The sequence below is a fragment of the Macaca mulatta genome, chromosome X, assembly GCF_049350105.2.
Source record: "Macaca mulatta isolate MMU2019108-1 chromosome X, T2T-MMU8v2.0, whole genome shotgun sequence".
NCBI classification, from domain to species: Eukaryota; Metazoa; Chordata; class Mammalia; order Primates; family Cercopithecidae; genus Macaca; species Macaca mulatta.
This window is the reverse complement of record NC_133426.1, coordinates 85,236,445-85,261,395: the sequence shown is the minus strand read 5'-3', so window position 1 is coordinate 85,261,395 and position 24,951 is coordinate 85,236,445. Positions and strand designations below refer to the sequence as shown.

The 24,951-nt window shown below is 38.6% G+C and overlaps 1 protein-coding gene and 1 long non-coding RNA gene across 6 annotated transcripts; one reads left to right on the top strand and one right to left on the bottom strand.

Annotated features, from left to right (window-relative positions):
- Positions 1-1,535: 1,535 nt before the first annotated feature.
- On the top strand, positions 1,536-5,802 carry LOC144338778 (uncharacterized). The gene is made up of 2 exons (XR_013413157.1): positions 1,536-1,831; positions 2,261-5,802. It is a non-coding gene; the product is annotated as an uncharacterized LOC144338778 (long non-coding RNA).
- P2RY10 (P2Y receptor family member 10) lies at positions 4,737-24,951 on the bottom strand. 5 transcript variants are annotated; one of them, XM_077987841.1, is made up of 4 exons: positions 24,801-24,951; positions 24,501-24,578; positions 22,423-22,471; positions 4,737-7,545 (listed from the first exon to the last, which is right to left on the bottom strand). In XM_077987841.1, the coding sequence occupies exons 2-4, from the start codon at positions 24,544-24,546 to the stop codon at positions 6,513-6,515; spliced, it is 1,128 nt and encodes a 375-aa protein (XP_077843967.1). In that variant the 5' UTR covers positions 24,547-24,578; positions 24,801-24,951; the 3' UTR covers positions 4,737-6,512.

The following is a 24,951-nucleotide window of genomic DNA, read 5'->3' as shown; positions in this document are numbered from 1 at the left end:
GAGTGTTTTCCAACTTGGTTCCATTTTCTCCCTCACTTTCAGGCACCCCAATCAGATGTAGATTTGGTCTTTTTACATAATCCCATACTTCTTGCAGGCTTTGTTCATTTCTTTTTCTTCTTTTTTCTTTAGGTTTCTCTTCTCACTTCATTTCAATCATTTGATCCTCAATCGCTGATACTCTTTCTTCCAGTTGATCGAGTCAGTTACTGAAACTTGTGCATTTGTCATGTGTTTCTCGTGTCATGGTTTTCATCATTGTCAGTTCGTTTATGGCCTTCTCTGCATTAATTATTCTAGTTATCAATTCTTCCACTCTTTTTTCAAGATTTTTAGTTTCTTTGCACTGGGTATGTAATTCCTCCTTTAGCTCTGAGAAGTTTGATGGACTGGAGCCTTCTTGTCTCATCTCGTCAAAGTCATTCTCCGTCCAGCTTTGATCCGTTGCTGGCAATGAGCTGCGTTCCTTTGCAGGGGGAGATGCGCTCTTATTTTTTGAATTTCCAGCTTTTCTGCCCTGCTTTTTCCCCATCTTTGTGGTTTTATCTGCCTCTGGTCTTTGATGATGGTGACGTACTGATGGGTTTTTGGTGTGGGTGTCCTTCCTGTTTGTTAGTTTTCCTTCTAACAGTCAGGACCCTCAGCTGTAGGTCTGTTGGAGATTGCTTGAGGTCCTCTCCAGACCCTGTTTGCCTGGGTATCAGCAGCAGAGGCTGCAGAAGATAGAATATTGCTGAACAGTGAGTGTACCTGTCTGATTCTTGCTATGGAAGCTTCCTCTCAGGGGTGTACTCCACCATGTGAGGTGTGGGGTGTTGGTCTGCCCCTTACTGGGGATGTCTCCCAGTTAGGCTACTCAGGGGTCAGGGACCCACTTGAGCAGGCAGTCTCTCTGTTCTCAGATCTCAACCTCCATGTTGGGAGATCCACTGCTCTCTTCAAATCTGTCAGACAGAGTTGCTTGTGTCTGCAGAGGTTTCAGCTGCATTTTTGTTGTTGTTGTTTTTGTTGTTGTTTAGCTGTGCCCTGTCCCCAGAGGTGTAGTGTACAGAGACATGCAGGACTCCTTGAGCTGCTGTGAGCTCCACCCAGTTTGAGCTTCCCAGCCGCTTTGTTTACCTACTTAAGCCTCAGTAATGGCGGACTCCCCTTCCCCAGCCTTGCTGCTGCCTTGCCTGGAGATTGCAGACTGTTGTGCTAGCAGTGAGGGAGGCTCCATGGGCGTGGGACCCTCCCAGCCAGGTGTGGGATATAGTCTCCTGGTGTGCCCGTTTGCTAAGGTCCTTGGTAGAGCGCAGTATTGGGGTGGGAGTTACCTGATTTTCCAGGTGTTGTGTGTCTCAGTTCCCCTGGCTAGGAAAAGGGATTCCCTTCCCCCTTGCGCTTCCCAGGTGAGGCGATGCCTCACTCTGCTTCAGCCCTTGCTGGTGGGGCTGCAGCAGCTGACCAGCACTGATTGTCAGGCACTCCCTAGTGAGATAAACCCAGCACCTCAGTTGAAAATGCAGAAATCACCTGTCTTCTGTGTGGCTCGTGCTGGCAGTTGGAGACTGGAGCGGTTCCTATTCTGCCATCTTGCTCTGCCCCTTCACAACATTTTAATTGCATAGTTGTTTTGAATACAAGGGAAGAGCATCTTAAAAATATGAACATTTCCCATGAAATTCATTGTATTATAGTAATATATAGGCCAGTAATACCGTGTTAAACATGTGAGTTCTTAATTTTGATTTTTAGAGTTAAAAATCCTGAACTTGGCTGAGCACGGGGCTCACACCTGTAATCCCATCACTTTGGGATGCCGAGGCGTGTGGATTACCTGAGGTCAGGAGTTCGAGACCAGCCTGGCCAACATGGTGAAACCCCATCTCTGCTAAAAATACAAAAATTAGTTGGCCATCGTGGCAGGCACCTATAATCCCAGCTGCTTGGGAGGCTGAGGTATAAGAATCGCTTGAACCTGGGAGGCGGAGGTTGCAGTGAGTCAAATCATTCCACTGCACTTCAGCCTAGGCAACAGAGTGAGACTGTGAAAAAAAAAAAATCTGACCTTGTCATTTATTAGCTGTATATTCTCGAACAAGTTACTGAACCTATCTGTACTTGTTTTTCATCTGGAAATTGGAGTTAATTACAGTATCTACCTCATGGAGTTGTTTTTAAAAAAATCAATATGACCATCTGGCCAGGCGTGGTGGCCCATGCCTGTAATCCCAGTACTTTGGGAGGCTGAGGTGGGCAGATCACCTGAGTTCAGCAGTTTGAGACCAGCCTGGTCAACAAAGTGAGACCCTGTCTCTACTGAAAATAAAAAAAAAAAAAGAAAGTAGACAGGTGTGGTGGTGCTTGCCTGTAGTTCCAGCTACTTGGGAGTCTGAGGCAGGAGAATTGCTTGAGCCTGGGAGGTAGAGGTTGTAGTGAGACAAGATCGTGCCACTGCATCCAGCCTCCAGCATGGGCGACAGAGCAAGACTCTGTCAAAAAAAAAAAAAAGGAAAAGAAAAGAAAAGAAAAGAAAAGAAAAGAAAAGAAAAGAAAAGAAAAGAAAGAAAGGAAAGCAAGCAAGCAAGCAAGCAAGCAAGAAAGAAAGAAAGAAAGAAAGAAAGAAGAAAGAAAAGAAAAGAAAAGAAAGAAAAAAAAGAAAATTAAATATGATGATCCATGTAAAGTTCCCCTCACATGGTTGGATTGAATAAATGATAGCTATTCCTGTTGTACGTTTCTTATTATTCATGTGTATGTCTGTGAAATTATCTAGATAGTCGAAATCTCAGAATGAATGAGTAAACAATAGTGTTTACTTGCCAACAAACTTTTGCCCCTGTTATTATGTCATATCATTGTTTCTATATAAGATCTGTATAAGCTTTTTTATCTCCACAATTTTTGTGATCCATCTTGCCTCACCCCACCACAGAAAAGTACAAATTATATACCTGACATTCAAGGTCCTCCATATTCTTAATATCTAACTTTTACAGTCTTGTTAATTACTGCTCCTTTCTATATTTCTAGCCAAGCTCTCGTATTCAGTTCTAGGCACTCCTTAGCTTTTTTTCTCTTTCCACCCTTAACACAGAAGGGTTTCCAATAAGAAGGCTTACTCTTCCTCTATATTTATTGCTGATATGGTTTAAATGTTTCATCCTCCTTAAAACTCATGCTGAAATGTGACCTCTAATAGTGCAGGTGGGCCTATGGGGAAGTGTTTGGTTCATGGGAGCAGATCCCTCATGAATGACTTGGTTCTGTCTTCAAGGTAATGAGTGAGTTCTCACTCTACAATTTCACGCAAGATGTTTGTTTAAAAGAGTGTGGCACTTTTTCTTCACTCTCTCTTGCTCCCTCTCTCACCATGTCACATGCCTGCCTTCCATTCACCTTCCATTATAATTATAAGCTTCCTGAGGGCCTCACAGGAAGCAGAAGCTGGTACTACTAGTACAGTCTTCAGAACACATATTTTATAAGGGTAATTCATTTGATCAGCGGCAAATGTTATACCTATACTCTGTGGTAGTATTTAAAGCTTTTGTATTTTTAATTTTTGTGGGTACATAGTAGGTGTATATATTTCTGGGTTTTATGAGATGTTTTGATACAGACATGCAATATGAAATAAGCACAGCATAGAGAATGGGGAAATTCATCCCTGAAGCCTTTATTCTTTGAGTTACAAACAATCTAATAACAGTGCTTTTTTTTTTTTTTTCTTCCTCTGTCACCCAGGCTGAAGCACAGTCAGTGGCACAATCTCAGCTAACTGCAACCTCCATGTCCTGGGTTCAAGTGATTCTCCTGCCTAAACCTCCCAAGTAGCTGGGACTACAGGTGCGCACCACCATGTCCAGCTAACCAATAACACTCTAAGCTATTTTAAAATGTAAAGAGAAACAGCATATCCAGTCATGCATAAATGGCATTTAAGGTCATATAAATTACTGCAAAGATTATATTTCTCCCATTTTTGCTGAATTCCTTCCCATTTTTACCAAAACTATCAGAAGTTTAAACAGTCTTTCATCAGTGTTATGAGATACTGAATGGGTTCTATGTGGATTTTGATAAGTGCCTTGCAGAGATTTGGGGGCAATGTTTAGCTTCAGTGTTGACTTTTTGAAAAACTAATTCAAGGATGTATGTTTTGATGTCTTGTTTGTCTCAAATTATGTGCTTGTGACAAGCATAGGAATAACTGTTAAAATTGTTGTTTATTGTAATACCTTAAAGCAATTTCACTGATTTCTTGCACTGCTATGTCATCAGCTGAAGCCCTGTCACATTTTCCTTTGGCATTATGTAAGACATCCCCTTTAAAGTTAAAGAACCAATTGTCGATTGCTTGAATGTTTTTATGTTTTTCTCTCTCACCACATTAGAGATTCACATGTCAAAAAAATCTCAAAGATTCCACTTAAATGGTAGTCAAAATAAAAAGCATGCTGTTTAATTTGCCCACTATTCCATAAATCCTGTGCTTGAAGAACTACCTTTTGTCAACCACCTGAAAGCAGGGAATATGAAGTGTGACTCTTGAGAATTGTGGTTCCATTTCTCCACAGACATAGCAGGATGTGTAGTTCCAAAAGGGTTTCTTCCAAAGTCATATCCTCAGAGTAGGACTGTCTATGTAGTCATTCCAATAATGTTGCCATTAACTACAAGCACATCTGAAAACCCTCCTAAGGAAGTGCCATTAGATTCGGATTAATAAAATACAAGGAAAACCAGTTTAATTACTTTGTAAATGCATAACTCTTTATTTTCCCAGTGAGAGATCTTTTTAAAAAAATTCTCCTTTTTTTGCTATTCATTCTTCCATAGTCACTCTGTTCAAATGAATACTCTCAGAACTACTACTTCCTTTCTACTCCCTTCACACCAAATGTCTATACTATTTATATTGCAGACATAAAAGATAAGAGTGATGAAGCGAGCTTCATAAAATTCAACCTGATAAGCTGAGGGATTGTTTGTATTCAAATTTTTTAAAATGGTGCTGAAACAACACCCATAGCATTTGAAAAAAATAAGATAAAAAGATTGTCAGAAAGAGGACATATACTTTTCTCATATTTATGATGGATAATACTTTCTGCTTCTAATGCAGATATTGTCAATTATGCTCACAGAAATCTTCTTAAAAGTTTCTAAAAAACAAATTCGTTTACAATTTTATATAGTTATATTTAGGAAAAGTGAGCTTAGGTGAACTCCACACAAATTTCCAGGTTTTATAGACTGTTTATCACCCTATAGAGTTTCTTTTTTCACCTACTTATGCGGTTTGTAGGACTTTTAGCATGCCTTAAAATATACATTTATTTTTAGAAATAATGAACTACTTGAGTTTCCTATACTCCTTATCATCAGGATTCTCTACCTTGGAACGGTATTAGGACAACGCATCTCTTTACCACTTAAGACCTTGCAATCTGAAGCTTGACGTGCCAAATCCACAACCCACAGATTTTTTGGAGAATTCCAGGTAAACCATGTTGAAATGGACTTGATCTCATGTGGCTTAGCTTTAGTGTGTGTCTTCATCATTGAAGGGTAATTTAGTATAGACCTGATAAATGTAACAACAAAAAGAAGGGAATAACATAAGCATATATGGTGTATTACACTGGACCAATTTTGGCTAACCACTGTTGATCCTGAGGCAAATTGCTTAACCTCTCTGAAGTTCCATTTATTCATTTGTATTGGCAATTTCCACAGGTTTATTAGGAGGGCAAGATGAGATATTATGTGTGCAATAGTGGGAAGGGGATGAGAGATAGAAGACTACAAATGTGATGCAGTGTATACTGCTCGGGTAATGGCTGCACCAAAATCTCACAAATCACCACTAAAGAACTTAATGTAACCAAATACCACCTGTACCCCAATAACTTATGAAAAAAAAGAAACTACCTAACAAAATGACAACCCAGAGCACAATAGGCACCCAACACATTTTCAAGGAATGAATGAATTTCCGTGCCTTTTCTTTAGTAACAGGCTTGTGGTCCTGAAATTTATGTACATGTTGCTTGAATTCTTCACACTGTCTTGCCTGTTAGAAAAATTTATCGTTAGAAGGACTAGACATTTTTACTCTCACTCAGAATTTAAGGTCTTTATATGAAAGCTATTTTTTTTACATGCTAGGACAAACTCACATATTTACTGTGCATTATTAACAATAACTTACTTATTGAAAAAAATTTAAGGTAAAAAATTCAACTTTTATTTACATCTGTAAAAATTTGATCTAGATTTCTTAAATAAGAAAGTGGCTTGAATTTCAAAGCAGAATCAGGTAAATCTATTTTCTCTTCCTCTCTCACATTTTTCACACTCTGCCTTCACCATCACACCTCTGTTGACTGTGAATATCACACAAAAAGTACTTATTTCTGTTCTTCACAAGGTTCAATTAAAGAAATTGGTTTTCAACTCTGGCCTTTGGGAAAAATACAAGGAATGTAGGTAAACAAAGTCATAATTAAAGAGATATCTTAATTTTAGCCAATCATTGATGAACCACTCTCCTTGCTCATGAGGCGGGAGCGGGTCACAGAACTGCCATGGCGGGAGAGTTGGTCACGAAACTCTGAAGCCATAAAGTAATAAAGAATTGGATCCAGAAGGCAGCAGAGACTTGCAAGGCACAGGCAAAAGGGGTGGAAATACAGTGCAATTCGGACAATGGGACAACTGCTAATGATGGTTTCCTTTACCATGGTGTAAAAAATAAAGTTAATATGATAGGGAGTGAAGCAGATGAAGAAGACTGCAGCACACATGAACACCATCCGCAGTGCTTTCTGCCTCTCACTGATCCCTTGGAAAGCCATTGGTGGCTGTCTCAAGGATATAGTAGTTTTCCAGGTACACCATGCAATGATGATCACGGGGATCACAAATCCTGCAAGCTCAGCAACTGTAATCATCCCGACCAATGCAACTGCATTCATTTGCTTGTATCCAAGATCAGCAAAGCAGGACTTGTTGTTGTTTAAGTCTGTGCTTCTCAGGATGGGAAATGGCAAACAGGCAGTCCCCACAATGATCCAAATGGCAGCACTGATGCCCACATCGTACCTACGCTTCCAGTCTCTGGCCCTGAAGGGCTTGAGGAGAAAAAAGCACCTTTGAAGACTGATGCACGTCAGGAAACAAATGCTGGCATACATGTTGAGATACTTCAAGTAGAAGCAGAGCAGGCAAAGTCCTCTCTGGAAAGGCCAGTGGTGGCTGATGTAATAGTAAATCCGGAGGGGTAAAGATAGTACGTGAGCAAGGTCAGCCACAGAGAGGTTGATCATGAAAATGATGGCTTTATTTTTCTTGCTGATGAAGCGGCACAGAACCCACAAGGCTGCACTGTTAGCCAGAAGACCAGGAATGAATATGAGGATATAGGTGGTTGCATAAAGGGAGTATTGAAATTTCACATTAGTGACATTACAGTTAATCTCAGCAGTGCTGGTACTGTTGCTACCCATCTTGAATATTTCAGTATATTTGTCAAGGTAAGCCATGGATTTATGGTTCCTGCCCAAAGTAAAACAAAATAAAGAATATAATGGTTAATTAGTCCTTTAGTTAACACCGAGATCTCTCTTGGTGAAGAGGCACAGACTATTAGAATTAGAAGAGACCTGTTTACATATAAAGAATTAGAGGCTCAAGGAAAATACAGTACTGATCCAAAGTCACCCAATGTAACAGTTTAGAAACCATAAAATTGTCCCACAACTGCCCCCCACCGGAGATTCTCTAAGTTGTATTTTGCAGGTAAAAATGTCTTGAAATATTAAATCTTTTATTCTGATCACAGCAAAAACAGCGTATAATTCGAGTATATTTATTTTGCCTCCAAATTTGTTTTGTCCAAAGCCCTGGTTAGATTAAATACTGCTCACTCCCAATTGCCATAGTAGAAATTTAGCCTCACATTTTAGGTTCCCATGCCTGTCCTTTGTCTGCCATTTTGCTCATTGGGTCCTGGCTTCTTATCTTGGAGCCCCAGCACTTGAAAAATGGTCCTGCCTCCTTAATCCTGCATTGTCAGTGTCCTGGCTGATTTTCAAGACCTGAGAGTGTGACCTCATTATTCTATCATAATAACTTGTGACTCTAGGTTATCCTGCAGTTTGTCTTTCTCCCTAGGCTTGGGTATCCAAATTTACATAAAAAGTTTTAATAATACATGAACTTAGAAGCTGAAATAGAGTATTTTCCTTTGTATAGTCTTGGAGGGGAAAACGCCAATTCTACCTCTAAGTAGAATCCTGTACTTGTGTGGTAACATTCACATGACAAATTATCCAACAGTCACAATGAACACTGCTTTGGACACTAGCAAAAGAAGGACTTTGAAACCATTTTTGAAGACAGTTTAAAATGTAATGCTTTCTTTATTCATTAAAGTAATCGTTATGAAGAGATTCTTTCGTTTTTGGACTTCCTTAATCATATTTTATGATTTAGTATGGTTTTTATTATGTGTTATATTAAGGTATAGAGAGAGTAGAGTAATCTTTAGAGATTATCAGAGGCTGGACATGGAATTATGCTGATCGCCTGCAGATAAGAATGGTAAGAGAGCCACAGACTACTCATTTTGCTTTAACTATCTTGTAGAATTTCAGACTGGGGAGGACCTTTGGAAATCATCAAATTCACTCTCCACATAATACAGAAAGAAGCAAGGCCCAGAGAGAGGAGTTTATTATGGCCACACAGCTGTTAATGGAAGATCTGAGACTTGAAATGGAAGGACAAGGGGCCTTGCCTCCATTTACACCCTTCCCCTCATCTTTATTCTTCTCCCCATGACAAAGTTCACAAACATACCTTCTGTGCATATTGCAGTAATGTTTACTGTATTTCGAGCTAGAAGTGGAAAAAAACCAATGTACTGAGGTTGTTTCTCAGAAGAGGAAGGGTTTCTGTTGTTTATTGTTTTTATTTTGTTTTGTTTGAAGTAAGTTTACAAAAAACAAAAGAATAACCTGGTTTTAGATTCTCCCCATAAGTAACAGATTGTCTTCCTATGTCATGTTACGTCCTGCTCCAGAAAATAGAGTTGTGCTAACAAAAACATAACCTCAAGTGATGAATTCACAGATAAAGGAGTGTGGATGTTATGAGCTGCTCTTACTGTAAATTATTCTTTTGCTTTTCCCCCTGTTTTATTCCTTCTCCCTATTTGTCCTCTTATTTGTGATACGTCTTAAATAGTCATGCAGTCATCTTGCTTATGTATGTGTTACTTAGAATGGAGGGTGGAAGGGACTCTCACAAGTGGAAAGGCAGGAAATAATTATCGTATTGTGACCATCAAGGATGTATCCCACAATCTGTAATGGAAGTTTTCAAGTGTATTATTTAATTTAATTTAATTTTCACAACTGTCCTAAAATGTAGGAACTATTATCACCCTATGATCTAGATGAAAAAACTGAGCTTCACAGGCAGTAGCAAAGCTAGAAAAAGGGTAAAGATAGGATTTACCATCATTCCTGGCTTGTTCTGAAGCCTGTGGTATTTCCACTATGCCACTTTCCTCTCCCTGACTAGGAGGGACTACTTAGTAGAATTCGGCTATCTTAACTATTACTCCACATGCCTTTGCATGCTCATAGCTTAGCTCCCACTTATAAGTGAGAATACCTGGTTTTTGGTTTTCCACTCTTGTGTTACTTCACTTAGAATAATGGCCTCCAACTCCATCCATGTTGCTACAAAAGACATTATTTCAATTTCACTGTGACATGTGAAGAGCATATTGTGGCAGAACCATTCTAATCCCATAGTAGGAACCACCTACTTTGATTTTAGTGTTGGCACTGCTTCTACTATCAACTATTGTCCACACACAGGCTGTGAGAGAGCAAAGAAAGATCCATCAGTGCATTACAATTTCAGGAACTAAGAACTGTTCATAACCATACTCCCCTGCAGTCATACTTCCACTTTTGCACTTAAAAGAAATGGCTGTTTGTTTTAGCTTCACTGGGTGTAGAAAGTTTCACTTACAAAACAGGCACGTTCTGTTCACATCTTCCTGCTAAACAGCAGAGCCCAATTACACCAGAACAGCAAGCTAGAGGTCAAGTTCACACCTTTTTTTTTCTTTTCTTTTTTTAAATGTGGGTTCTTATGTCTCTGCAATTCACAGTTCATTGTGAGCTTAGAGATTTGCATGGCTTGTTTCCAAAAACCTCTTTTTTGCTTCAGGCTAAAGGGAAGGTAAGAAGGGTTTTTTTTCCCCCCGCCCCAGATCTTCTTAGTGACCATTAGATGTAAAATCCCCATGATGAGGAGAGGCAGAAGGTATTTATTTGGGGTTGAGCAGAAACATAGACTCTCTTGGAGAGAACATTTAGCTTGCTGTGGACAATTGTATCATTTCTGAAATATAAGAAAGAAGAAGCTAAGGAGCGACTAACAAGAAAATCCTGGATGGAAGGACTAAAATCAGAGTATACTCCTCTCTGTTCCCTCACTCCATCTCTCTCTCTTAACGTCTCTCTCTCTCTCTCTCTCTCTCTCTCTGTGTGTGTGTGTGTGTGTGTGTGTGTGTGTGTGTGTGTGTGTGTGTGTCTTTCTCTTCCTCTCTCTGTCTATCTACGAGTCTGGCTCTATTGTTGCCTATTTGAGGGCAGTTTGCTCCCTTTGTGCTGCCAATTTGTCTCCCCTCCAATCTGGACATATTCTTGGTTCCTCTCTCATAGGGATGTGGGATTGGTGATTCATTCCTGAGTCTGTGCTTCCCTTTTCAGTCAGTGCCCTCACTCCCCTCCCAGACACTCAAGCTGGAAATTAGGGAGTAATTCTGACCTTTGCCACTATATTTCCTCCCATAGACAATAAAAAACCCAGAAAACCCAGGTAATTCTTCCTTCCATGTAAAATCATCTCTAATCTATCTCCACCTCTACTGTCACCATCCTAATACAGGCTGCTGTCATCAACCCTATTGACTATTGCAACAGCTCCCTTACTAAACTGTTTGCATTCCAGTCCTTCCCCAAAAGTTCATTCTCCATACCATGTTTAACATTAAGTATAACTACCACTTATTTCGGGTTGCCTTTTATTTACAGGTTAAACACCTTATTCATTATCTCATTCATCCTCGCAGGAGCCCTATGATTATTTCCACATTGCAAATGAGAAAATTGAGACTCAAAGAGGTTAAGTAAGTTGTGCTGACATCACAAAATTCACATGTCTGGTTCCTTTTAACCTCAGTCTGTGGGTCTGAGAGACCTTAACCACCCACTCGATCTAGGTAATCCTATACATCATTACACACTCTCACACTCTCTGCTCTTTCTCTTTGTAGTATCAACATTTGCAATTTGGGTTTTTTTTTTATTTGTTTATTGGTTATTACTCTCAGTGTGCTGTTAAGTTCATCAGTGCCACAAAAAGATCTCCTTTGTTCATCACCATATGGCCAGGACCTAGCCTAGTAAGCATTCAAAGAACCTATAAAAAGTATAATTGAACTGAACTGCTTACACAGTAGTTCAAAGTTTCTGTTTAGAAGTATTAAGCACAAATTAAAAACCTTGATATATCAACTAATACATTTCTGATGCCTACTATTTCCCTAAAATGTTTTCTTCTGACTTGGGCTGCTCCTATCAATATTCCCTGCACCTATTCTTTTGACCTCAGTAAAGCAATACCTGTAGAGGCCTGAGAAAAGAGAAAATAAATCATTTAGAAATCACAGGTGGTCAGACATACCCTATGGGTAGAAACCAGCACAATCCAAGATCTCAGGGTATCATCAACACTATTATCTGGACCTCAGGTAAAGGACAGTTTTATGATTTGCTTTCATAGTTATCTCAACCTTTTATTTTGGTTGGTTGTCATTCTGTGAAGGAAATCAGAAAATGACTTGCTATCCACCTACACATGGGACCTGAAATGGGAGTGAGGAGGCTGCATCATATAGTCACTAAAACTCTCTACACTTGAAAAGAAAACATAAAGGGAAATAATTCTATTTACTTTTTTCCATGGCTTTTTGAGGACTTTGGCTGCTTTAAAGCCCACACTCAATCAGCATATATTCAATAAGCCTCATCCTATTAACTATTTGCTAGATTCTATGGAGAATATAGAATCATCCACAATGATCTGTGTCCCTGAGAAACTTCTTGTCTTTTAAAGGTGAAGGAAATAAAAATATTTTACCTTAAAATATATTTACTTAAAATATTTTGAAATGATTGCCTCAGGGCTCACAGACTGAGGTGGGGAAAATTTGCATCTGCAAAGAATCTCCACTAATGTAGCTATGCCTCTCCCATTCTATGCTTTTCTCAGATCCAGGAGAGATTGAGTCTGACATCTTTAAAAGTCAGGAAAGAAACATTTACCATCTATTCTCTCTGACAGAGGTTTCATCTACAACAAGGCCAACTCTGTCACCAAGCCTCTCACTCTCTTCCTCCAATAACTTGTCTTGCCACTAAAAACTGTTTTTGAAAATACTCTGAGTCTACATCTATTCTGTAATTTCAAGATAGTATATAAGCTTTTCTTACCTATCGGGAAATTGAGTCTTCATTCTGAAGGCTCCTGTGTATATACTTTAAATAAATTTGTATTCTTTATCTCATATTAATCAATCTGCCTCATGCCAGTGATTTTGTAGCAAACCTTGAGAAGGCTAAAAGCCTATATCCCCACAGGGGTAACATTTAAAAATCTCTAACATCACAATCAGTGAATAGCAACAATTGAAGTGAATGGCACAGGTGATGAGAATCCCTCATGTTGGCACAGCATCATTCCTATGAATTAAGTAGGAGAGATACCAGTCCGATTTTAGCTGCTAAAGATAATATATAGGATTTAAATAGAACAATGGATAACTCAGGAAAAGTGAGGTAAATTTTAACTTTATCTCTTCCCTCACCACCATCTTTATTTTTCTCTCCAACCCTGTTCCCGTTTTCTGCCACGATGGAGAGAAAAATGAAGATGGTGGTTGGGGAAGAGATAAAGTTAATCTCACTTTGTCTGAAGTATCCATTGTTCTTTCTAAATCCTAGCAACCTTTCAAAGCTGAGGTCAAGTTCCATCTCTTCAAAAATTCTCCATAAACATGACCGTTTTTACTGGTTATTATCAATATATTTCATCTGAATCTTAACAGTTTGTGATTTCATCCAAGTAGAAGTTCTGCTATGTGGGTGTCCTATATGCTAATGGCAAAGGATGATGGAGTGGAATGGGAAATACCAGAGAAAAATAATACATGGTTGTTGCCTTCAATAAATTTACAGTCACATGGGATAGTCATAAGTTAACTAACCATAACAGATTTCAGAAACATTTCATGAAAGAGGTAACAAAGACATTTCTGTGGAAGCAGAAGTAAAGTCTGCATAGAACAGAAAGACTGGAAGTCAATTTTTTAATAAGTAGTTTGAGGAATGGGTAGGATTTTGGAGAAGAAACGATGAGAAAGATTTCCAGCGATGGATAAATAACATCCAAGGGTCACAAAATATAAAAATGAATGATATATTGAAAGAAATAATAATAATTCTATCCCAGATGGTGAATAGGATAACATAGTGGAGAGGGTGGAATGGGAGGTATGAGTCAAGAAAGGTAGTAGAAGGGAAAAGAGACTATAAAGGTAGATGGGATTAGGTCATGAAAGATTTTTAATGCACTTCACGAGGAATCATTGAAGGATTCTGTAAAGAGATGCGATATCACCATACTTGTGTTTTAGAAAGGTCGGGCTGCTGGCGGGGTGTGGTGGCTCACACCTATAAACCCAACACATTAGGATGCCCAGGTGGGTGGATCGCTTGAGCTCAGGAGTTTGAGACCAGCCTGGGTAACATGGCGAAACTTCATCTCTACAAAAAAATATAAAAATTAGTTGGGTGCGGTGGCACGTCTATGTGGTCCCAGCCACTCGGGAGGCTGAGGTGGGAGGATTGCTTGAGCCAGGGAGGCAGATGTTGCAGTGAGTTGAGATTGCACCACTACACTCCAGCCTGGGTGACAGAGAAAAACCCTGTCTCAAAAATAAATAATACTTTAAAAATGAATAAATAAAAAATAGAAAGGTCACGCTGGCAACCATGTGGAAGATAAATTGAAGAAATGGGACACAGGGAATCCAAATCGCTTTGGGAGTATATAGGAAGACCAACAGTTGAGGTTTGCCTGTGACTGAGGGTTTTTTTGGGACATAGTATTTTCAGTGCTAAACCTGTGACAGTCCAAAGCAAAGGGAATAGTTGGTCACCTTATTATATTAGAATTTAAAGTAAAAATCAGATATGGAATTGAGCAATTTTCAAGACTGCTTGAGGAGTCAAAGATGATTTCATTTATAAAACATGTTAAAAAAAGGTATCGCAGTTTTGCACTTTTCCAAAGCAACTTCATATGCAGCAAATAAGAGCATTCACTTCTGCTGATAATCTGAATAATCCAGCATATAAACAGAACCAAAGACAAGAACCACATGATTATCTCAATAGATGCAGAAAAGGCTTTTGACAAAATTCAACAGCCCTTCATGCTAAAAACGCTCAATAAATTCGATATTGATGGAAGGTACCTCAAAATAATAAGAGCTATTTATGACAAACCCACAGCCAATATCATACTGAATGGGCAAAAACTGAAAGCATTCCCTTTGAAAACTGGCACAAGACAGGGATGCCCTCTCTCACCACTCCTATTCAACATTGTGTTGGAAGTTCTGGCTAGGGCAATCAGGCAAGAGAAAGAAATCAAGGGTATTCAGTTAGGAAAAGAAGAAGTCAAATTGTCGCTGTTTGCAGATGACATGATTGTATATTTAGAAAACCCCATTGTCTCAGCCCAAAATCTCCTTAAGCTGATAAGCAACTTCAGCAAAGTCTCAGGATACAAAATCAATGTGCAAAAATCACAAGCATTTTTATACACCAGTAACAGACAAACAGAGAGCCAAATCAGGAATGAACTTCCATTCACAATTGCTTCAAAGAGAATCAAATACCTAGGAATCCAACTTACAAGGGATGTAAAGGACCTCTTCAAGGAGAACTACAAACCACTGCTCAGTGAAATAAAAGAGGACACAAACAAATGGAAGAACATACCATGCTCATGGATAGGAAGAATCAATATCATGAAAATGGCCATACTGCCCAAGGTTATTTATAGATTCAATGCCATCCCTATCAAGCTACCAATGAGTTTCTTCACAGAATTGGAAAAAACTGCTTTAAAGTTCATATGGAACCAAAAAAGAGCCCGCATCTCCAAGATAATCCTAAGTCAAAAGAACAAAGCTGGAGGCATCACGCTACCTGACTTCAAACTATACTACAAGGCTACAGTAACCAAAACAGCATGGTACTGGTACCAAAACAGAGATATAGACCAATGGAACAGAACAGAGTCCTCAGAAATAATACCACACATCTACAGCCATGTGATCTTTGACAAACCTGAGAGAAACAAGAAATGGGGAAAGGATTCCCTATTTAATAAATGGTGCTGGGAAAATTGGCTAGCCATAAGTAGAAAGCTGAAACTGGATCTTTTCCTTACTCCTTATACGAAAATTAATTCAAGATGGATTAGAGACTTAAATGTTAGACCTAATACCATAAAAACCGTAGAGGAAAACCTAGGTAGTGACATTCAGGACATAGGCATGGGCAAAGACTTCATGTCTAAAACACCAAAAGCAACGGCAGCAAAAGCCAAAATTGACAAATGGGATCTCATTAAACTAAAGAGCTTCTGCTCAGCAAAAGAAACTACCATCAGAGTGAACAGGCAACCTACAGAATGGGAGAAAATTTTTGCAATCTACTCATCTGACAAAGGGCTAATATCCAGAACCTACAAAGAACTCAAACAAATTTACAAGAAAAAAACAAACAACCCCATCAAAAAGTGGGCAAAGGATATGAACAGACAGTTCTCAAAAGAAGACATTCATACAGCCAACAGACACATGAAAAAATGGTCATCATCACTGGCCATCAGAGAAATGCAAATCAAAACCACAATGAGATACCATCTCACACCAGTTAGAATGGCGATCATTAAAAAGTCAGGAAACAACAGGTGCTGGAGAGGATGTGGAGAAATAGGAACACTTTTACACTGTTGGTGGGATTGTAAACTAGTTCAACCATTATGGAAAACAGTATGACGATTCCTCAAGGATCTAGAACTAGATGTACCATATGACCCAGCCATCCCATTACTGGGGATATACCCAAAGGATTATAAATCATGCTGCTATAAAGACACATGCACACGTATGTTTATTGCAGCACTATTCACAATAGCAAAGACTTGGAATCAACCCAAATGTCCATCAGTGACAGACTGGATTAAGAAAATGTGGCACATATACACCGTGGAATCCTATGCAGCCATAAAAATGGATGAGTTTGTGTCCTTTGTAGGGACATGGATGCAGCTGGAAACCATCCTTCTCAGCAAACTATCACAAGAACAGAAAACCAAACACCGCATGTTCTCACTCATAGGTGCGAACTGAACAATGAGATCACTTGGACTCGGGAAGGGGAACATCACACACTGGGGCCTATCATGGGGAGGGGGGAGGGGGGAGGGATTGCATTGGGAGTTATACCTGATGTAAATGACGAGTTGATGGGTGCTGACGAGTTGATGGGTGCAGCACAGCAACATGGCACAAGTATACATATGTAACAAACATGCACGTTATGCACATGTACCCTAGAACTTAAAGTATAATAATAAAAAATAATAAGTAAAAATCAAAACAAAACAAAACAAACAAACAAAAAAATCCATTCACCTATTTCTTATTCCAGTATTTTTCAATGTTGTACTATCTGCCAACCCTCAATTCCTAACTCTTCAAATGGTTTTCTTTCTCTAACATAATGACTGAGCTTCACTACAAATTGTGCTATACTAACTTGCACCATACATTTCCAGAAACCTTCAATATCTAAATGTTTCAATTTCTCCTAGTCTCACATAGCATCACCCCTCACCTTGTTTTCTCCTGTGTCTAACCCAGATTAAATAGTTGGCCAAATTATCCACTCTTACACAAGAATACTCAACTTCTTTGTTCTTCATTCTTCTGCTGCACGAGCCTGGCAAGGTCCTAATCCCAGGTTAAGTCCACAACACATTTTCTTTCTTACTATCCAAGTGTCTCAATTATCCCATTAAAATACTATTGTGTATTTGAAATGGCACAAGTAGAAATTAATGATCTCCAGTCTAAGATTATTTTCCTCTACTCTCTTTTTGCATGAACCTGATTAGTATCTTCTCCTATTCTCATGGTGGCTAATCAGCTCCTTTACTATTCTGCTAAAGCTTCTTCTTCTTTCTCCTGCTCCCAATCCTCCACTTTTCTCAGAAGACTATTTGTTTTGCCCTTAGCTCAGAGAGTAAATTGAGATTATTAGGTGAGAAGAAATCAGCTTCATCTATTGTCCTTTCCCAACACACATAATTTTCTTTATAGCTGCAATCTTCTTACTTCCCAACACAGCTGTCCTTCCTGTTACTCAAGATGAATTATCACACTCTTCTTACCTCCCTCAGGATTCTCTTTCATTGATTGTTCCCTTTCACTCCTAGAAAATCGTGGTTTTCTACACTCTTAGCTAGATCTTTGTCATCAAGTTTCTCCAACTCCCAAAGTAATTTTCTTGTCTACGCACCTTATTCTAGCTCTTTGTTGCCTTCCTGCCCTTCTATCAATAGTTGTTTACACCAGTTTTTTTCTTTTCCTCACCCTATATCCATTCCTTAATGCACTTCAAGGTGGAATACATATCCCCACAGCCTCACTTCAGTCAGTACTTCTGTGGTTGTGAATTAACCAGAAAGAGGTGAGAATAGAATTCCCAGTGCCTCCAATGCCAGTCTTACAGATATAATTACTCTTGGTACCTCTGGTTTGAAGTGCTCTGTCCAGGGTACATGCTTCCTATTCCAAAGGTCATCACCATTAAAAGAGATGCCTTTTCACTTGAAAGAAGGGTCTGTTGGTGAGTGCCAAATCCTGAAGGGAATGACCAGCATAGAGTTTGAATCTAATAAGAAAAGCAGAAAAATCACCCACCATCTCTGAAATAACAGGATTCACTTACAAAGTGTGTCTCTAAATACTATACAGCCATAAAAAGAATGAGATCATTTCCTTTGCAGGGACATGGATGGAGTTGGAAGTCATTATCCTCAGCAATCTAATGCAGGAATTGAAAACCAAACACCATATGTTCTCACTTATAAATGGGAGCTGAATTATGAGAACACATGGACACATGGTGAGAAACAACAAACATTGGAGTCTGTTGGGGGCTGTTTGGTGACAGAGAGCATCAGGAAGAATAGCTAATGGATGCTAGGCTGAATAATTAGGTGATGGGATGATTTCAGCAAATGACCATGACACACATTTACCTCTGTCACAACCCTGCACATCCTGCACATGTATCCCTAGACTTAAAATAAAAGTTGAAGAAAAAAAAAATGGAAAGAAAAACAAAGATCAAAGTTGTCTCTAAAGATATTCCTGATAATAAAAATGGCACAATGTTATGACTAAAACTTCATCATATTCCTTTTTTACCTGGAGCCCAATTCAGAGGTCAATACTTTACTTCTGTCTCAATATCACATCTCAACTCCCATTTTTTCCTTACATCAGGCAACCCTACTCTCACTCCCCTCTTCTTCAAACTCCTACTGAATTTGTAGGCTGCACTGTGAGAAGGTAAGACTACAGAGCATAGGCACATATTAACAGAACCTTAGGCATTTTTGCTTGTAAAGTCTCTCCCATGAACCACTCTCCCAAACTACAGCCATAATCTTTCTCCTTTCTGCTACTGAAGAAAATGTGGTCAAAGCAAGAATAATAACGTTTTGGTCTAAGAAATCTGAACACCTAAGAGCTTAAAAGCAGGCAATCCAGCTTTCCCTTAAGCTTAATTAGGAATTTGGTCACTGAAAACTTTATTTTGTGGAAATAACTAAATGTTTTCTCACAATACAAATGTGTGGCAGGTCTTTAAATGTGATTCATTGGAGCTGAGTCCAAAACCTTACTAGATACTAGTACCATCTACCCCAAAGCAGCTGCTCTTTCCAACCAACTAGCTCAGCGTTGTGCTTTTCACAAAGTTACAGCCAAAGTGAGCTTATATTATTATGGCATCAGAATTTATATTAGTTTTCTAAGTCCCAGTGAAGAAATTTCCACATCCTGTCAGTAACTAGCTAAGTGCTATTCACATGTTACCTCTAATCTTTGTAAGAATTCTGAGTTAATTATTACTATAATCCTTTACAGATTAGAAAATGGAGTCTCAGCAGGAGTAAGTGACTTTCTGCAAGTCAGAGTTATTACGATTTTAACTGTAATAAGGCTTTTCATAAGCACAGAAAGCTGAAGTTATTTTTAACTGAATAACTTATTATATGGACAGAAACATATTTGAAAGTGGTATTTCTGTGGATAAGACTGTTCCTCGGAGATTAAAAAAAAAAAAGCTATTGTTTTCGGTTCTAGTTCTAGCAGTTTTATGTATACACACTATGCATATAAGGCAAATTGCCGCCCACAAGGTGTCAGGATAGGGTTATATCAAAACTAACGTTCTTTATGGAGTTGTGCTTATGAATTCAAATTATAACAAATCTGCAGATAGAAGTACTGGAAGAATTTCTTTACAACAGGAATGATCTGAGTAGGACAAGACTTGCTGTAAGATAGAGAAGACTCAAAAGCAGTAGAATTTTTAGAAAAGTGTACTGGATTTGTAGCTAAGATACTTGGATATTGGTAATATTTAAATACTCTTTGTGCTGCTCTGATATGCTCTTTCCCTTCTGTGAGTTTCAATTCCTCATTATTAAAATAATATGATTTAAACTAGATGACCTTTAACTCCCTTCTAGCTCTCATTTGGCATGATTTCATGAGCATTCCCCCTCCGAACCCTGCCCCTAACTAATACCATCACCACTGCGATGCTGCCACTTATGCAGCTGGTACCAACTCCATAAATCTTCGCTCTCAATCTTCCCCGTCTTTTCACCACTCATCAGTAAGTCACTGGCACCACTAAGTAAACATGTTTATCAAATTTACTTCTCCATTTTACTTGATGCTGAGGCCTGTCTGTGGGCTTGTCATCCTGGGAGGAGAAGAAATAATTAAACAGAAAAAAAAGTTGCTGATGGGGGCCCCTCCCACTCTCTAGAGGACAACTTTTAAATGTCATCTGGGAACTTAACTTGCTTTGCCTCATCTTACATTTTTCTTTTATTTTTAACCACTAAATTTCACATGAATTATCCAAAACTATCTGATCTCCATGACCCCGGTGTTCTTCATTCAGCCGCTTACAACCAGAACCAAAGGGTAGCAGCTAGAATTGGAAACTCTGCTGTTTCCTGAATAAATCTATATCAACTCCAAATAAGCCTGTTTGACATACAAAACACACAAATTTGGACACATTCTGCAAGTATAGACATTTTCCTCTGTTAGGGGAAGTGAAAATTATTTTTATCCTTAAAATGAATTAAAGCAATTATGACCACTACCAAGCAACAACTTAAAGTTTGAATCTGAACTTTTACGCATGAATCTGCATTGGATTTTCAATCATTTAGGAAGGTGGCCTAATTAGATATCATTTTTGCAGTTGTTGCAGCATTTTATGGGTGGAAATAATCATGTTCTTTGGGAAGACCTGGTATCATATCATGTCTCAGTTGTTGGCTCTCTGGCCTGAAACAATTCACTTCATATCCCCGGGCTTCAGTTTCCTCTTTTGTAAAATTAGAATAGTTTCTGCCACATAATTTGTTTTAAACATTAAAGAAAAATGTGTGTGAAAATAATAATCTGAGTAAACAGAAAACCCCCAGAATGGGAGAAAATATTTGCAGACTATGCATCTGACAAAGGACTAGAAACTAGAATCTACAAGGAACTCAAACAAGTCAGCAATAGAAAAAGAAATAATCTCATTATAAAGTGCTCAAAGGACATAAATAGAGATTCCTCAAAAGAAGATATACAAATGGCCAACAAACATGAAAAAATGCTCGACATCACTAATCATCAGATAAATGCAAATTAAATCCAGAATAAAACAGCACCTTACTGCAAATGGCTATTATTAAAAAGTCAAGAAAAATAGATGCTGGTATGTATGTGGATAAAAGAAAATGCTTCTACCCTGCTGGTGGGAATGTAAATTAATACAATTTCTATAGAAAACAGTATGGAGATTCCTTAAAGAGCTACAAGTAAATCTACCATTTGATACAGCAATCCTACTAATCACAATTGCAAAGATGTGTAATGAATCTATGTGCCAATTGACTAACGAGTGGATAAAGTAAACGTGGTATATATATACTATGGAATACTCCTCTGCCATAAAAAGGATCGCAGTAATGTATTTTGCAGTAACTTGGATGGAGCTGGAGTCCACTATTCTAAGTAAAATAACACAAGAGTGAAAAATAATAATAAAAAAAAGATGTTCCCACTTATAAGTGACAGATAAGCTACGATTATGCAAAGGTATACAGAGTGATATAATGGAATCTAGAGACTCAGAAGGGGGAGTGTGAGACAGGCTAGGCATATAAGTATTACACATTGGGTACAATGTACACTACTTGGGTGATGGGTACACTAAAAATCTCAGAATTTACTGCTATATAATTTATCCATGCAACAGAATAAACACTTGTAGTTCAAGAAAATACTGAAATAAAAATTAAAAAAAGAAAATGTGTGTAAAAGTACCTATTTTCATGTCTGATACCCAGTAAGCATTAAATAAATGTGAGTTCATTTCCTATTTATTTGTACACAGAGTCATCTCCAAGGGCCTTTGGTTGGATCCTATACATTTCTTAATTTAGAAAACCCCCTAAGAAGTGTAGTTGTAGCAGAGGACTAGAATATCTAGAGCGGTAATTTTTAAAGTGAAAGGGTAGAAAATAAGTGTTACTTGAAAAAACATATTCCTTATTATAACAAATGTATTTGGAAAACAAAATAAAAAATGTCATTATTTTTTCTACAATAAAAACTGTGAAAGTACAGATCTACAAAATCTTCTTAGCTGTTGGGCATTTAGTACTTGGAAAATGTCAATGTGCTGGAGCAGATTTTTCTACAAGTCCAGGGTCTGGTTCCTAGGAAGGCAAGTTCACAGTAACCTTGTAGTGAAATGTTTATGTTTCTCAAAGGGAACCTTGGTTTTAAAAGATTGAGAAATGCTGATTGAGTGTCATTGTCACTGTGGAAATCAGATTTCAGAAAGTTTTATCTTTTTTCTTGCATTTTCTCATTTTTTAAAAAGGGAAATTGCTTACAAAGCATTTGCCTGTGGTCTAAAAGTTGAAGCTCTCATGATGACATTACCTGAAAGAAATATAATGCCAATTGGGAAAGGATACTCAGTTCTCTTGGAGATCTGAACTACACTTCCAGAATGTCCTCTCTAGATAGATTTCCCTATTAAGATTCCATTATTCACCACTCCATAACATCTAACTCTTCGTAAGTATCTAACAGTCTAAATCAAATCATTGGATTACTAGGAAGGAAATTAGAAACCATCTATTCCAAGCCCTTTCCCATTATAATAGACGAGATTATTGAGACCCACAGAAATGAAATAACTCACCAAAAGCCACACCAGTCATTGGCAGAACTTGAACTATAACATAGACTTCTGACTCCTTGTGTATTGATATATCTATTTTATCACTCTACCTGTGATGTATATGAATTGATACTAGGAGAAAACTTCCCCACAAAATATACTGATCTGAAGAATAAATAAACCTTTTTGCCAAAAGCTTTTAAAATAAATCATAGACCCCCAGGAAGCCATTGCCATGACTTTGAGAACTTTTAGAAAGTCTCATTTTACTATAAACAGCTCTGTTCTCTTTGCTTGAGCCATTACAGAGAGCTATAGTATAGATAGGCTGGCCCCTTTTTTTTTTTTTTTTTTTTTTTTTTTTTTTTTTTTTTTTTTTTGAGACAGAGTCTTGCTCTGTCTCCCAGGCTGGAGCACAATGGCAGAATCTCAGCTCACTGCAACCTTCACCTCCCGGGTTCAAGCGATTCTCCTGCCTCATCCTGCCCAGTAGCTGGGATTATAGGCGCCTGCCACCGCGCCCAGCTAATTTTTGTATTTTTTAGTAGAGATGGGGTTTTGCCATGTTGACCAGGCTGGTCTCGAATTCCTGACCTCAGGTGATCCACCTGTCTCGGCCTCCCAAAGTGCTGGAATTACAACGTGAGCCACCAAGCCCAGCAGGCTGGCCTGTCTTTTGAAACCTCAACTCACTTACTTCAAACTAAAACAACCCAGAAATGTGTTTATTCATTTGGTGTCTTCAGATTTGAGTAGTCTGTACAACTTGAACTCTACAACTTTCCCAGTTGAGCCCCAAAATAAACTGCATTTGGCCAGAGAATCTGTGTTCAACAGGAACTATTGCAAAAACAATTGAACCAAATGTGTGATCTGATTCTGACTACAGTTTACACCATTTTCCACCTCAGTATACCTGCATGTCATCTACTTTCATAAGTGATTAATTTTACTGTGCTGCAATTGCTAAGAGATAGATTCTCCAATTAATAGACATCATAATGACTCCACACATCCATTTGAACAACTGAAATAAAAATATTCTCACTTTCAGGATTCTTGGAACTGAGCCTACTCCCCTGGAAAGCACAGCCAAATCTGGTATCATTCCATCTGGACTTATCCTGGTTCCAATTGATTTGGCACAGTCTCCCTTCAGGGATTCCTTAGCTGAAAGTCTCCTTTTGATTTAGTTATCTTATCTCAGAAGGAGAGAGGTGCTAGTATTCAGAGTAATAGCAATAATAACTGAAAAAAATGAGTGCCTCACTCATGGGCTCTGCTATCCAGTAAGGCTGAACTTCAGTCAAAAAGTAGCTTTCAAAGGATCAAGGAACCACTCTGACCAGACTCTGAAGTCATCTGGGATATTTTCTCCTTTCCTATGACAGGGTCACAAATAAATTTACAGTATTCTCTGGGAGATGCAAGCTGCTGTAGGGGAAAGGGAACATGAATTTAAAGACACAGGTCCTAGACCCACCTATACCACTAACAAGCTGAGTGAACCAAAGTGTCTTCACTGTCTCTCAGTTACCCTGACTGTATTGTGAGGGATTTGGATCTCTACAGGCCCTTTCAGCCCCCAGAATCTATTATCCTACTTTCTACTATTTGTCTCAGTATCTCTGAAAGCTAAATTTTCCAAAGCAAGGATTTTATACCTAAAAATTTTTCTTCATTATGCAGCTAGATAAATTATACACCATAAAAAATTAAATTTACTTTTATTGGCTGAATATGTCAAGTTCTCCCAATGAGTCTCACTGAATATACTCTTCTTACCACTTTGTGCCATCTTCTCTGGTCCCACTCTATAAAGAGCGCTCATAAAGAGTGAGCTGCATCACAGACTCCATGCTCCTGGCATAATGAAGAAGACTGATGGCATTAACGTTAACTCTGGACTCTGTTCAAATTCAACGGTAATTATCTTTGCTCCTGTTGTAAGACGTCTGAGATGAGAAACCAGTGGCAATTTTAATACAGACACTGGCCGCACATACACCTCTGTTCTGATCTTTATGATCACACCAATCTTCCCACATGAAACCACCAATCCCCAGGTGCTAGGCATTAACTTACCCTGGAGTTTAGCTGGGATAAGTACTCTTGTTTCTTTGCAGGGAGCAAAGGGTAAAAAGCTTTACTCTGGCGGCATGGATCCTGCTGATAACTGACACATTTGTTGTTGAAAGAGGAAGTTGAGTTTATCTGGTGTCTCACCACAGAAACC

Coding starts and splice junctions, on each gene's coding strand:
- P2RY10 (XM_077987841.1), bottom strand. CDS start 24,546: ATGAGCGCTCTTTATAGAGTGGGACCAGAGAAGATGGCACAAAGTG. Junction 22,472..24,500: donor AGAGAAGATGGCACAAAGTG/GTAAGAAGAGTA, acceptor TATTTCTTTCAG/GTAATGTCATCATGAGAGCT. Junction 7,546..22,422: donor AGACCACAGGCAAATGCTTT/GTAAGCAATTTC, acceptor TACTTTGGGCAG/GAACCATAAATCCATGGCTT.